The following is a 13,893-nucleotide window of genomic DNA, read 5'->3' as shown; positions in this document are numbered from 1 at the left end:
TCATAATTAAAAAACCCATTTGCAAAGTTTGCATTAGGTGATCTGAAAAAATAGAGCACTCCTTTCAAAGGTTAAATATAAGTAGACTGAAGAGCTCCATGAAAATATTGCATAATTTAGGGATAAAAATAGTTTTGCTTTATTCAAGCTAGGCTGGATAGGTAGATTTTTACTGCAATCAGCCTAAACCTCATCTCTTCAAAGTTACATGCTCAAGTTGATTATAGAAAATTAAATTTAGTATTAATCAAGCTAGGAAGAAGGAAATTACAAAAATTAAGATAATGCATAAATTATAGAAAAGAATGGTGGAGCCAGCTAGAGATTGTGGGGAGACAGATTATGGGGAAACAGATAAAGATAGTACTAATTAATATATTACTGCTGTGTTAATTGTCTAAGAGTGGGAACAGCCTTGCCCTCCCAGCTATGGGTGTGATAAAGAGTGAGTTACCTGGAGGGGGTTTAGTTGGAGTCACTTGGAGTCTGCTGGCCCTGCTGTGAGGAGCAAGGGACAGGAGGCTGTGAGAGGGATAGAAGGGGTTAAGATGCTGTGCAAGGGACAGACAGGGCTAGGTGGCCGTGCTAGGGACAGGAATGAGCAAGCTGGAGCTGCTGAAGGAAGAGAGAAGACTTCCAAGAAAGAGCTGGAGCTGTGTGCTAGGGACAGCAGAGTCCCAGGTCAGTCTGGATGGAGCTGGGCACACTTCTCTCATCAGTGTGTGAAGAGCTGAGGCATTGACTCTACAGGCTAGCTGCTAGCATAGACAGACAGACCCTGAGAGCTGTGTGGAGCAGCTGGTGGGATTGCAACATAGAAAAGGTATGAGGGACTTTTAGATAACAAGGAGCTGATATTTGAGGTCCTCTGAAGTTTTTAAAGAAACTAAAAACTGAGTGCAGCGTCCGTCTCAACAACCACAAGAGACCATTAATTAATTAATAATGAATGAAGATTCATGCTTGTCCCACACAAGAACCAACTGCCCCCCTCCCCAAGCTACTCCTGACAGGTGTTGTCCAACCCTTTCAAAAATTTACCCACAACCCAGGTACCAGAAGCCACCAGTCAGAGCCCTGCAGCCCTTGTGATTACAGGCCTTGCCTTGGCATCCCCCAGCCATCCTGATCTGGGGAATCCCCACCCCTGCCCTGGCAGGCAGGGCTCAGGAAAGCAGCAGCTCCTCCCAGTTGCATTGACAGGTCACTTGCAGTTTTGGGCACAGAACTGCAGCACTTGGCACCACTACAAAAAAAAAAAAAAAAAAAAAAAAGCAAACCCAAAAGGGCAAGCCCAGTTACCTAACTACAAAGGATCCAGGCTTAGAAATACATATTTGTAAAAGTTTCGTGATTTAGAAAGAAAAAACTCTACATTTTGGCTGTGGCTTTCAGCTTGCCCTCACCATCCACACCAAAAAGTATGAATTTAGCATCTTAATTTAGATGTGCACTACCACTTTATCCCAGTTTTACAGATAAGAAACTACTATCTACACAGGACCTAATCCAAATTATCCTTGAAGCCAGTGGGATCTCCCAGTGAGCTCCAAGGGATGTAGAGTGGAGAAGCACAGTTCCAAATTTCCCAAATAGCTGTCCAGTACTTTGCAAAGCCATTTCATCCTCTGGACACGAACCCAAAGATAGCGTGGTAGAGGGCTCTGCTGACACAACAACCAACATACAACTGTGCTCCCATGGAGTCACAGTTGATGGTGCATAAAGCCAATTTTGTCTTTTATATGGAAATTTATTAAACACAGAGCAGCTAGCCAGCCCTACAATGCACTCTACACAGCCAAAACTATCCCATTTAAACTCGGATAATAAGGAAACATTTAGCTCTGAATGTACATTTAGAGCACAAGAGTCTTCTTCTCTGAGCTACATCCTGATGTTTTATTCCTTCCCCAATCTTACTTCCTAGGACATGTCTGAATCCAGATATTCTTTATCAGCTGAGGCTGTGGGAGGGCAGTTTTAGATTAAGCTCTTACAACTGCATTGTTTTATGAGAAAAAAAAATCATCAACTTAGAGAAATTAAAAACCTAAATGAAGTCCTTAAGAGTTGCCCTTAGTCACTTCCAAACTTTCTTCCTAATCCCTTTGAACTCCAGTAGTTTAATCAACAGCTTGTTTAGGATTAATCTCATCCCAGTTACACACAGACACACACAAATGTCCATCACAGAATTAAAGAGCAGAATCTCCATAAAGGGCCATAACAATTCCACATTCTCTGGAAGCAATAAAGGATTCAGCAGGATGATGAAAGCTGAAGACAGAAAGAACATCTCTTAATGAATTCCTGGGATGCCTGAGGCCCCTGTGCTCCTCAGCAGGGAGGGCCAGGCTCACCCTGCAGCACTGCAGAGTCAGGGGAGCTCCACTGCGGTCATTAATAGAGCTCATCAGGTCTGGAATGGGCAGTCACAGCCCTGCAGCCTTCCCAAGAGCATGCACAGGTGCTGGGCTGAGAGGCAATTCCCCAAATTAACTGAGTGCAGCTCCTGAGCCAGCGGCCAGCAAGGGCTGCAGGGAGACAGCAAGGCTCTTCCCGGGATCCCGTGGGAAAGCACCACTGGACACCACACACGCAGTGCAAATAACTGCTTGGCTCAGGGGTTAAGGACAAAGAGCATGTTTGACTGGGCAAATCTACAAGCATTTGAGAAGCAAGGGAACAACCTCGCAGGTGAAAGCACGTGGGGCATGGAGGAGCCCGGGAGACTTCCCCAAAAACACTCCAAACCCCACCGCTTTTACTAATTCCTAGTCCTATAAAAGCACTTCAGGAGCTTCTGAAAAAAACTGCCTTATAGTGGGGGAAAGGTCCTGTGTTTTAGCAGTATGTACATGAGCTACAGCTGGCCATAGCAGCCAGGTCATTACAAAACATATGGTTCAATGTCTATGAAAAACATAAGGAGTTTCAGGGAACAGCACCTGTCTCCTGAACACACCCTGTCCAGAGAAGATGTTGGACAGCCCTGCAATGCTGCTAAGGGGGTTGTCTGTACAGACACTGCACTGAGGTGGAAAAGGTGTTTTGTACCATCCATCACAGCTTTGCAGAAGCACTCAGTGCAAAGGCCCTCCCTTGGGATTTGTGATGCTGAAGAGCAGCATTATTTGGAGATCACAGGACTGCAACCTGCCGGTTGCAGTCAAAGTTATGGTCAAAGCTAATTAAACAAGTTGTGAAGGCAGATTACATTTCAGGTCCTGCATTTTGATCCAGCATTTGTATTTGTTCTTACAGCACCTTCCCATTTTCACTGTGCACATGGGGTGTTAGGACTTTCCCCTGTATCAAAAGTTACAGTATTTCACAGTACAGAACTGCTTTGCCACTTTTAATCAAGGTGACTCATGCAGCGGATGGACAGAAAAACACAGATGGCAGCAGAAATACTGCAGAACTCTTTCCACTGCCACTCTGCCATCTGTCCTTGTGCTGGGGCAGGTAGGAGAGGGGGAGCTGTTGTCAGGTGATGAGAACAGGGTATCTTGTGATTCAAGTGTATGGGGACTACTCAGCAGCACTTCAGCACCGTACAGTTTGTGTCTGGGTACACGAACACTTTCCAGTGCCTTTTTTCCTTTAGAAATCTGTATTATCCAGCATGAGACTACCCTAAATGTAGCGTAACCAGTAACAGGAAGACATCTGTAGACTCCCTGACTTAACCACTGAGCACCAATGAACTGCCTTAGCATGTCACAGTAATTCACAACTGCTTGTTTGCATAGAGAGATGTGTGTCTGTGTCTCTGTGAACCGAGGTGGTATGATCCCAACAGCTGTTAGGGCAGGCTCCCAGATTCCTCTGCAAGCTGAGAGCTCACTATCTTGACACTGATACCTCTGAGGGAAACAACTCTGTCACAGGTTCAGTGGAGTACCAGAGGACCTTGAAAAACTATATTTAAGTCCATGTCCATTTCAGGGCACAGATTTCCCCTGCAAAGAAGTAAAAATTTATTAATAAACTGCAATAGTTTCATGTAAGAAACAGGAAAGCAGGAATGCTACTAACCTTGAGAAGGTGAAGACCAGTCTCTTGCTTTTTTCCTCCCGACTGCACATCAGTCATCCACTTGACTGGAGGGTTTTAATCTTATGCCACTTATTAGCATTAATCACATCACTTTTTACTTGGAATTTGTGAACAAGTATTGTGTTTATCAGCTTAATAAAAGCTCAGATGCAGAGCTACAAACATCAGGCACCTCAGCGCACACTAACACAGGGTTGCTCTTGATTTCAACTTCTTTATGCCACAGAAGTTTAGACCACCAAGACTTGAGATGCACACTGGAGATACTCCAATGAGTACCAAGTCCCCACCATCACCTGCACTGTTCACTTGCTAACTTTACAGCTGCTACTGTGCAGCATGGCTCTCACACTGTACTTACATCTTAAGTACTTCTGGAACACATCAAAGATTTCCTGGGTTTAGAAGTCCTCTTGGCTTTCTCCTCACAAGCACATCAAATGTCTTAGAGCAACACCGCGGAAGAGGCTGTCCATGCATCTGGACTAAACATCACATTTATTTAAACTAGCAAGCAATTTGAAGTCCCTGAGTTACACGTCGCCTCCTTACACCATTTCCCCAGAAATGACTGCTTTCTGCATCACCAATGAGCAGTATTCTTCCACAGCAGCACCCAGAGGGGAGCTCCTGAGGCATGGCATCCTCTTGTGTCCAAAACAAGTTCCACTGGTTCCACCTGGAAGTACCACGAAAGCGCTTTAGGAGAGCAGAGACAAACAGACCTCAGGTGTCCGGGCACACAGGTCTCTCTCAACCTCCCTTCAGCACTTGGTTGTAGCCGACGCTTGCACTTCAAAAGAAGTTCGGCATTCCACACCAAGCAGGGAACTTGCACCAATTAGAAGCAATTTTTCAACAGATCATGATAAGAGTACCAAAAGCAAAAAGTATCAAATGTAAACAACTTGTAAACATTAGTAACACATCAGTAGATTCAAACAACATGAATAACCACAGAGACAACTCACAATTCAGAAACTGCCTTTTGTCATGAAGTCTTTATGGCTTGACAGAAAGAAAGTTAGATTTGTTTTTGATGTGGTTAGTGCAATTTTGTTTTATTTGAGAGGTCAGTTAAAAAGAGTTAAACAGATGAATCCAGTATGACACCTCAGTTTCCAAGTTGTTTTTGAACCTGATCTGAAATATGGCACTGGACTCTTCATCTAGAGTCAAGGCATTTGTGATCTCAGAAATAAAACCAGCTATTTGCCCCCCAGAATATGGAGGGGGCTCTTCAAGGGATAATTCATATTTCATATAAAACAGAGGAAGGAAAGCTTAACAGCATCAGAAGTGCAGCTGTGTGCTTGGCCAGTACCTCTGCAATCCACATATACAGCTCCATCTAATACATAATTTATTTGGAAAAGTGAATGAAGGAAGGAGGAGTAGGCAGACTCATTGAAGAGATGGGTAATGCAGCATTTGAGAACAGTCCGCTCCTGGAAATTCAGGCTCCTGCAAAGTAACCTTGGGCTTTTACACAAGGAAAGGCTACAAAAAGCATATTCCCCAACACTGTCTGAATTTAGCTCCTCCTATTCTGCTATCTCATACAAAGCAAGAACAAATATCCAAGCTTCTATCCAAAGCAAAAATCAGTGTCACCTTCCTCGACAGTGATAATGGTGTTTAGAGAGAATTTTTCAAGTAGTGTACACCTTTCTGGAATCAGAATCAAGCTTCAAGACACTCAGCACACCTTCAGCTTTGATCCGAGCTATCCATTCTCTGATTCCAGAGACACCACTAGGTCTGGCACCACCATTTCCTTACACTTATTGCTTTCACAAGCCATATTCATTCCCAGGACACCTAGCTCACCAGAGCGTTTTTGCTCTTCCCCTTCATTTCTCTTCCAATAAGAAGAGCTCCCATTATCCCTAATGGAAGTCAACGCATGCGTGCACAGGACAGAGTAGACCTATTAAGGCTACATGGCTGACCAAAAGAAACAGAAATACATGTATGTAACTGAAATTTTCTTCTGTTTAGCAAAGGGCACCAAGTTTTAATTGAGACACTTGCACCTGTGACCCTTACTTCCTTGTATCCACCTTCTCCCCCTACCTCCTTTACGTACAGGGAAGACTCAGTGTGCTTCCCTGATGCAAAACAAGAAATAGATCACATCAAGTTTGCTCCATACACCAAAAAGGTAAAAAAAAAAACCCCAAAGGACAAACTGGTTCACAGTTAACTATAAATAAAAGTGCAGTAAGTGTTCAAGTAGAGTGTAGAGTTTAAGCAAGCTGTACAACCACATTTGGCATAGTCATCTTTTAAAGGCCCTGCGTGGGTCCCTCCCGTTACTGACAGCAGGGGGAAGAGGCTGAACACTATTAGCTGGTGCTGGATTTACAGGTCCTCGTCCATTGCCTCTCCCACTACCTGCATAAATGTGGCCGTGGTTATACGTGAATGGAAATCCACTTGCTTCAGGTCCAGTTTGTAAACCATTTCCTAAGGAAACAGAAAAAACGTTATCACAAGTTCCATGGGTTGAAATCACCAATTCCTTAAACAAATTTACCAACAACATGGAGTTTGCAGTAACCACCAGACCCTGAAGACCAGAAGGAAAAGCCTCTCTGGCACTGCAAGACCCCAAATCACAGCTTACCTTTCCCCTCCCAAACTACTTTCCCTCCATCCCTACTCCCCTTTCTCAGTTAAAGCAAGGAGGGTCATGATAACAGCCTTTTAACACCAGCTACTGAGTATGGGCATTGTGTAGGCAGGCCAGAACTTAAAAGTGCCCTCTCAGCTTATAACTGCTCCAGGCCTTAAAGCGTTTTCATATTCAAGATTCTATGTCTAAACACAGCACAAAATGATCGGAGTAAGTTAAATATTGGAATTCAGATTACCACCACTTCTTTTTTTGGGAGCTAACCAGGCAAGAAAGTCATGTTGTGTAACAAGACTGAAGTCATTTTTAAAGCCAATGTCTCAGGAAGTTTAAATAAGCAGAATTTCTCATGCTGCAAAACCTTTTCAAAAGCATCACTATTTCAGATTAGTCAAGACCCCTTATGTGATACAGGCACCCCAAATATTCTACTCTCCTCTTCTACAGAAGCAATCCTGAAAACAGTTTTAGGAAATGCTCATGCTGACATGCTCGAGGTTCAGGCCCCAGTCTGAATGACTTTTTAGAACCTGGCTTGCTTTTTAATTCCAAGAATGGAGAACCCTTGAAATAAATTTCTATTCCCACTAAGTGTTTCTCATTTTTTCACTTCTACAAACTGAAAAAAACTTACCCAGTGGCCCAAAAGTACAAGTACCCATACCACTTGATGCAGAAAGATTATTCTGTTCACCCTGTGCCTTTAGAGAAAGGTAAAAAAAAAAAAAATACATAGATCAGAGAAAAATCACATTTTTACAGAAAGGGGCTGACTTTTCCCCTGTGTTCTTACAGTGGCTCCACATGGAATTTATTTGCTACTCCAATTATTGCTTCATTTTTAGCTATACATCACTGAGTCCATTTTTCCAGAAGAGTCACATCTGATCACAGCCTAGTGTGAAATATTCAGAACAAAGAGCACTTTAGGACAGAAGCCTCAGACAAGTTTAACATACCAGTTTGTTCTGCCCGACGTGTTCTGAGTTGGGTTCGCTGTAGTTTGGCACTTCTGAGTACACCATGCAGAACCTGGGAAGAAATCAGGATTATTAGAAAGTTATAAAGCCATTTTTTAACAGAGTTCTCAACTCCACAATTCACAGAGCATATGTTCTTGACACATCCCACCACCTAGAAGTAATTAATCCAGACCCCACTGTTCAGAGAATATCCATAGGTATTAAAAGGCTCTTTGATCCCTTTATAGGCTTGTGGTGAGGCTGCCACATCTTCCTGGTGAGGGCATTTCCATCAAGCAGAGGCAAGTATTCATTTACTCAAGGAGGTAAACTGGCCTAAATAAAACAAAAGGTGATGAAAGGGCTCCCTTTGTCTCTCTTCCAGCTGCACAATCTTGTCCAGCACCCACTCACAAGGTCACCTGAGGCACTGAGTCACCCAGCCTGCTCCCAGACAGGGATTGCATTACACCTCTAGAGAAAACTCACTCCCACATGCTCCTATCCGATGAGTGCCCCATTAACAATAATAGAGAGGAGCCCAAAACAGGCCATGAAATTCAAAGCATCCTTTTCCACTCAAAGGGACTATGGCAGAATAGGCCCATCAACTCACTACATGGAAATTATGGCAGAGAGGAAGAAAGAGCTGGATCGGTACACTGCTAGGAATGGTTAAACACAAGTGGAGCTCCCATCTGCTGCTGGGAGACACAACCCAGTTAAGGACTCTCATCACTCCAGCCTGCTGAAGAGTAGCTGGGTGACACTTCTGAAGTAACAGATTTTGTACAATACAATCTATAGTTTTTTTCATGTAAATCCATCTGAACACTGGGCATTCCTGAACTATATATGTGGCAACCACAGAGCCCCACTTCCCTGATGACTACAAGGTTTCCCACAGCACTTTGTGCAATAGTGGAAGTACTCTTCTGGTTAGAAAATGTTGCTATTTTTTCTATTGCTCAATTATGTTACTCATGTTTGTTCTTAGGCAGGAGCTGTTGCCCCAGTCTGTGGGCAGTTTAAAGGAGGTTTAATGGGGCTTGCTTCTGCTTGGATATGATTCACTGGAGTGACCTTGCTCTTCCTTCTCTGCATTGCCTGCTCCTCAAGGATGACACCCGTACAAAAGGCTTCCAGCAAAATGAAGTGGTTAATCAAGATAAGGCCTAGGTAAGCAATGCAGATCCAGTCCCTTGTCATTTATACATTTCCTCCTCCTAGACCTGTGCCAGTGATGGAAGCTAATTTTCCTCAAAGTACCTACAGTCCAGAGAGGGTCAGAGCTCATTACATCCATGACCAACTGAGAACACACTTTTGCTGCCCTAAATTCCATTTCCTAAGAGCTACCAGGTCTCATACTTACCATGACACTCTGCTGAGAAGTTTGAACACACAATACTTACTCCCCAATTTTATGCAGCTCCCCTCCTCGTCCCGTGTAGAGTGTCAGGCATCCTTTCCACAGAGATGCATACCTGGCCAAAGAAAGGAGAAGTGAAGCAGTTTCTTAGTGAATGAGCTGAGAGAGGAAGTGGAAGCATGCTATCTTCCAGGAAGTTAACAAGTATTACACACCAGCACAGACTAAAAAAACTCCCAGGGACCCCAATGTCACCAACACCAATGGTTTATAGATCTCCATGTACTACTTCTGGCAAAAGGTACCGGAAGCTCAGCAGACTGCTTTGACAATTCCAGGAAAGGAGACAATTATTTTGAGAGTAGATGCTCTTTTGTTGACTGGAGCAACCCTTATGACTTGTCCTGCAGAGAAAAGGCATTTTGCCAAAAGCAGTTTCTGTGTTATATTTGGTGACAACTCACAGTTCTGCTTTCTGCAGGAGCCAGGAAAAATCACCTCTGCTTGCTGGAGAACAGCTACTGTTACTGAATGTGTATGATCAATGTGTATGATTACATTCTTAATATAGGTCCCTACCAGACTGGGATTTTTAAAGGCCATTGAACTCCAAGTGATGTATAGAAACACACTGAAATCATTTTTGATTGCAGAAACATTCCCTTACAAAGACAGTGTGAGTGCACTCTATTCTTTATGGTGGCACTTGACATCAAGCACTGAAATCTGAGCCATAAAAAAAACTTTCTGTGTAATTGTTCCCTCCAGTGAGGAGCATCACTACGTATGCACAGAGAATGAGGAGAACGCAGACCAGAGACACAGGCACAGTGTAAGTGAGTTAAAAAGAATATGTGTCTTCTAGCACAGAACAGGGAACCTCAGCAATTGCACTCATGGGAGTCACCACTCTGGACAAGTCACCACTTCCTTACGCTCACTAGAACAGCGATAAGAAACCTCCCTCTTGCCCTTTGCCTTTTCTGCTGAGACTGGGAGACATCCGGCCACAGGCAGGGCCCTGAAGAGGCACCAGGGAGGAGTCAGGCTGGCAGGAGAGGACAGCATTGCCAGTGCAGTGATAACCTGCTCTGCACTTCAGCACCAGCAGGAAAGCACAGGCACTGTAACTGCAGATACTGTCCTGGGAGCTTTCCATCCAGAACAAGGATTCGTGTTCTTCACTTCATAGATCCACTTTAAAGATTCCCTCACTGCTCAACCTTCAATAGCCAGCTAGTCAGGCAGTCTTGTGGCAGAAAACAAAGGAGAAGAGATACCAAACAATAAATATAAGTCAAACACGTATTTACTGGGAAAAGACCCAGCAAATCATGTGACTAACAACCTCCAGCACAAAGTTATTCCACGTATGCAAGCACTTGTTTTTATCTCAAAAAGAGTTGGCCATAAAGCACTAAACTCCAGCACTAGTTTCAAATTAAGAAGTATTAAGTGCAATAGCTTCCTGTAAATGGGTTCACCACCCAGTGACATGAGGAAGCTACAGCATCTGCTTTTGCAGAGGGATGCATCTGCAGCTTGAAATCCAGCAAGAGGGGGGAAAAAAGCATGTTTACTCGTGGTGCCTGTGTAAGCTTTTCTGTTTGTATCAGAGAGCATCCTGCACTATGAAGTCAGATTAGCCTACAGAGCTGAAATTTACCTGCCTGGCAATGGCAACTTCACACACTTGATTCCATTTAAATGTAAAATTGTGTTTGGAAAACCCTGTATGCCAGCATGAGGCCAGTTTTCTGAAGATGAGAGGCAAGCCAGAATGGATTTAGCTTTTGCCATTTCACTCCCTCCACAGTCCTAAGGGAGCATGCAACTCATGTAAATGAGGGCATGACTTTGCCACCCACCAGAAACAGTGACGTCAGCTCATAAATTTAATACATACAAGCCAAGTTCAGTTTCTGACATTAAAGGATGCCATGACTCTCCCATTTGTTGCACAGAAACACCAGAGCCGTTACAGTAAGCCAGTCACAGAAGGGAGTACAGTAACACTGCTGAACAGTATCGCCCTTAATTTGTCTCAATGTCATCTACACACAGGGCTTTGCGCTGGCCCAGAGCTCTGGTCTAGTTCTACCCATCTCGGTGCTCCACGTGCTCTCCACGCAAGCAGCCTTCCCCAGAACCACCTCTGATGAGGAGTCAGCCCATTTCGTGTAAAAGGACATATGCATAGAAGGAAGCAGCTGTAGTTTTGGTGGCAAGGGTCATGCAATTTCAGTCCAGAACTGAGAATTACACTCAAATGAACAACTTTAAAGCAGCTCAGTTAGCAGCCTGAGTCACCTTTCACCTACTTTTTCATAAAAACAAATTAACAGGACCTTACACACACTGCAGATCCTGGAGTGCCATAAGCCAAAGGATCAGTGTAAAGAATCTCTAAAAGTGTAACCTAATTGACATGAAGAACTCAAATGAAATTTACTGTGACTTTGCTAGTGACAATTTAAGTGATATGGGAAAGGATTTTCAGATTGACTCTAACGTCCTTTCTCACACTAAGTCTGGGGGGTGGGTTTGTTTCTTAATTAAATACCTCCGAGGAACTATTTGCACCTCACCAAATTAACATGTCCTACAGTGTAGCCCTAGAATGAATTTTTAAAGTGAAACTGAAAAGGTTCTCCTTTGCCTGTCATTTTTGTTACATCACTCCAATGAAAAGCAACTTTTCTGCGTGATATGTAACTGTCCCCTCCTTTCATTAAGGAGCTGACTGCCAGAGTAAAGAACTAGCTGTGAAAATCAGAACACGCTTTGGAGTTCCACTGCTTGATTTACAGACCAGGACTGACTGTTGCATTCCCCCCCCTGCCCCAGAAGTATTTTCCTAGGGAGCTTTTTAAAGCCAACCCAAAACTCTTCACCACCACCTCCTCATTACAAACCCAAGCCCCTCCTAGCCTGTACACTCACACTAGGCATGTTCTGGCCTGGGAAAGGTGGGTTTAATTTGGCAAGTGACCTTAGGGCGCTGGCTCGGTAACAGGGAGCGGGTGGGAGGCGGCGGCCGTGTCCCCCGTGACCCCGGAGGGGCCCCGCGGGTGACAAAGGGCTGCGCGGCCCGGCGGGCGCGGGGCGGCCCCGTACGCACCCTTTGGTCAGGCGGATGATGTCCCCCGGCTGGATGAGGCCGCCGATCTCGTCCCACACGCAGATGGTGATGCTGCCCGTCTTGTCCGCCACCTTGCAGGACCTCACCTCGTGCCCGTCCTTCGTCTTGGTGACTCGCCCTGCGGGGAGAAGCGCGGCTCAGGGGGAGCACGGCGCCGCCGGCCCCCCCGCCCGCCGTGACACGCGTGGGCGGCCCGGGGGTGGGGCGTGCCGGGCGCCACTTACCGATCTCCAGCACAATAAAGATGACATTTAAGTTTTTCAGTCCGGGTTTTATGTCTTTTATAAGGAAATACGTATCGCTCGCCGCGCTCATGCTGCGGCCGGCGCGGGGGTTAGGGCTAGCGGGGCGGGCCGAGCCCGCATCCCGCGGGGGAGGAGAAGCAGAGCGGGGCCGGGCAGGGGGGCACCGGCGACCCTCACAGGGGATGGGGACACGAGCACCGAGGGGCTGTGCGGTGACTGTGCGGCACGCCCGACCCCCACCGCTCCCTCTCCACACCGACACCAGCAGCACAGCGCCACCCCGCCTCCCTCGCCCGCCGGCACTGAGGAGCACACGTGCGCCGCGCTCCGCTTTATACCGGCCGGGCGCCACCAAGCCGGCGGCCGGGAGGGGGCGATTGCGGCGAATGGAACCGTCCGGGGCACGCGGAGCGCCGGGACTGGGTGACGGGCGGGCGCGAGCCGGCGCCGCGCGCTGATTGGTCAACGCGGCCACCGCCATCTTCTCCTTCTCTGGGCGCTGCCGCGGCTGTATCGCGGCCGCTGAGTCGGGTGTCCTTGCTCAGCTCGCCCTGCTTCCCCTCACCTCTTGTGCCTCCCCTCACCGCCCCCCGCCTGCTTCCCTCCAGGCAACAGCCCCCGGCGCCCCGAGAGCGGCTGGTGCGGCACAGCGGAGTGAGGGAGCGGTTCGCTGCCTTTCCACGCCATTTTAAGCCCCGGCTGTAACACTGAGAGGAGCCTTGTCACAGGTTTCCCGGAGGGCGATTTCCCGGCAGTTCCGCCCTCCTTCACTGGGAAAAAAAAAATAAATAAATTGTGAATTAGTTTGTGGGGTTTTTTTTCCGGGAGAGATTTGGTGTTGGTCTCCATCAAGCAGGAAAGGCCGTTGTCGGGGCTGCAGGCACCTCGGGGCTTGGCAGGGCTACACCCACATCATTCTGCTCCTGGCACAGAATGCTCGTGGCATGTAGGGAAAGCCAGGGGTTGTGCAGTAGCCTGCTTTGAGCCTTCCTGTGCTTAAAATGTAAGCCTAAATCCTCATGAGCACTAAAAGTTCTCAAAGCATTTCAATTCTGCCAGCAGCTTCTTGAAGAGATGCGTTCTCCCTTGAGCTCGGCTACGGGCAGGGTGTAAAATACGAGGGAAGGGCGGCTTCTCCAAGCAGGAAGCCATCGAGGTGGTGGACAAGCCCCCACAAGCCTTGTGACATCCTTGGCTGGCGGGTCCCAAGGAAGTAACTGTGCCTCAGAACAGCCCAAAGACGTCCTGTAATTCAGCTCTCCTTAGGAAGGGTGGCAGAGCAGTGTGTGTGCACTGCTGTTCCCTGTCAGAGCCAAACCTAGCTAGCTGGGCTTTCCCTTTCTATTTGTGTGAGCAGAAATCTAAAGATGACAGCAGTTGTGAAACGCCTGGTCATGCATTCTGCCACACGGGAGCTCTGGCCCAAGGAATTTTGAGCAATATTTGCGTGTAGGCAGCAGAGCAGCCTT

The 13,893-nt window shown here is 46.4% G+C and overlaps 1 protein-coding gene across 2 annotated transcripts; it reads right to left on the bottom strand.

Annotated features, from left to right (window-relative positions):
• Positions 1–3,235: 3,235 nt before the first annotated feature.
• Positions 3,236–12,714, bottom strand: NABP1 (nucleic acid binding protein 1). Of its 2 annotated transcripts, XR_010722103.1 has the most exons (7): positions 12,404–12,714; positions 12,159–12,297; positions 9,081–9,152; positions 7,663–7,735; positions 7,338–7,404; positions 4,045–6,534; positions 3,236–3,968 (listed from the first exon to the last, which is right to left on the bottom strand). XR_010722103.1 is itself a non-coding variant. In XM_066189597.1 (6 exons), exons 1-6 carry the CDS (start codon positions 12,492–12,494, stop codon positions 6,347–6,349), a joined length of 630 nt encoding a protein of 209 aa, XP_066045694.1. In that variant the 5' UTR covers positions 12,495–12,714; the 3' UTR covers positions 3,236–6,346. The 2 variants fall into 2 exon arrangements, 1 of the variants encoding a protein (XP_066045694.1); XM_066189597.1 differs by having other exon boundaries at positions 3,236–6,534.
• Between the last annotated feature and the right edge of the window lie 1,179 nt (positions 12,715–13,893).

This window comes from Chamaea fasciata, unplaced genomic scaffold, assembly GCF_029207755.1.
Source record: "Chamaea fasciata isolate MVZ Bird 193981 ecotype frontalis unplaced genomic scaffold, bChaFas1.0.hap1 SCAF_8, whole genome shotgun sequence".
Classification (NCBI taxonomy): Eukaryota; Metazoa; Chordata; class Aves; order Passeriformes; family Sylviidae; genus Chamaea; species Chamaea fasciata.
The sequence above is the reverse complement of the archived record's forward strand: the minus strand, read 5'-3'. Positions and strand labels throughout refer to the sequence as shown.

Excerpts from the sequence above, each read along its gene's own strand:
- NABP1 (XM_066189597.1), bottom strand. The coding sequence starts at position 12,494 with ATGAGCGCGGCGAGCGATACGTATTTCCTTATAAAAGACATAAAACCC. Across the intron at positions 9,153-12,158 it reads ATCATCCGCCTGACCAAAGG|GTATGCATCTCTGTGGAAAG; the intron begins GTGCGTACGGGG and ends TTCTTTGGCCAG. Across the intron at positions 6,535-7,337 it reads TTGTACTTTTGGGCCACTGG|GAAATGGTTTACAAACTGGA; the intron begins GTAAGTTTTTTT and ends CTGTTTCCTTAG.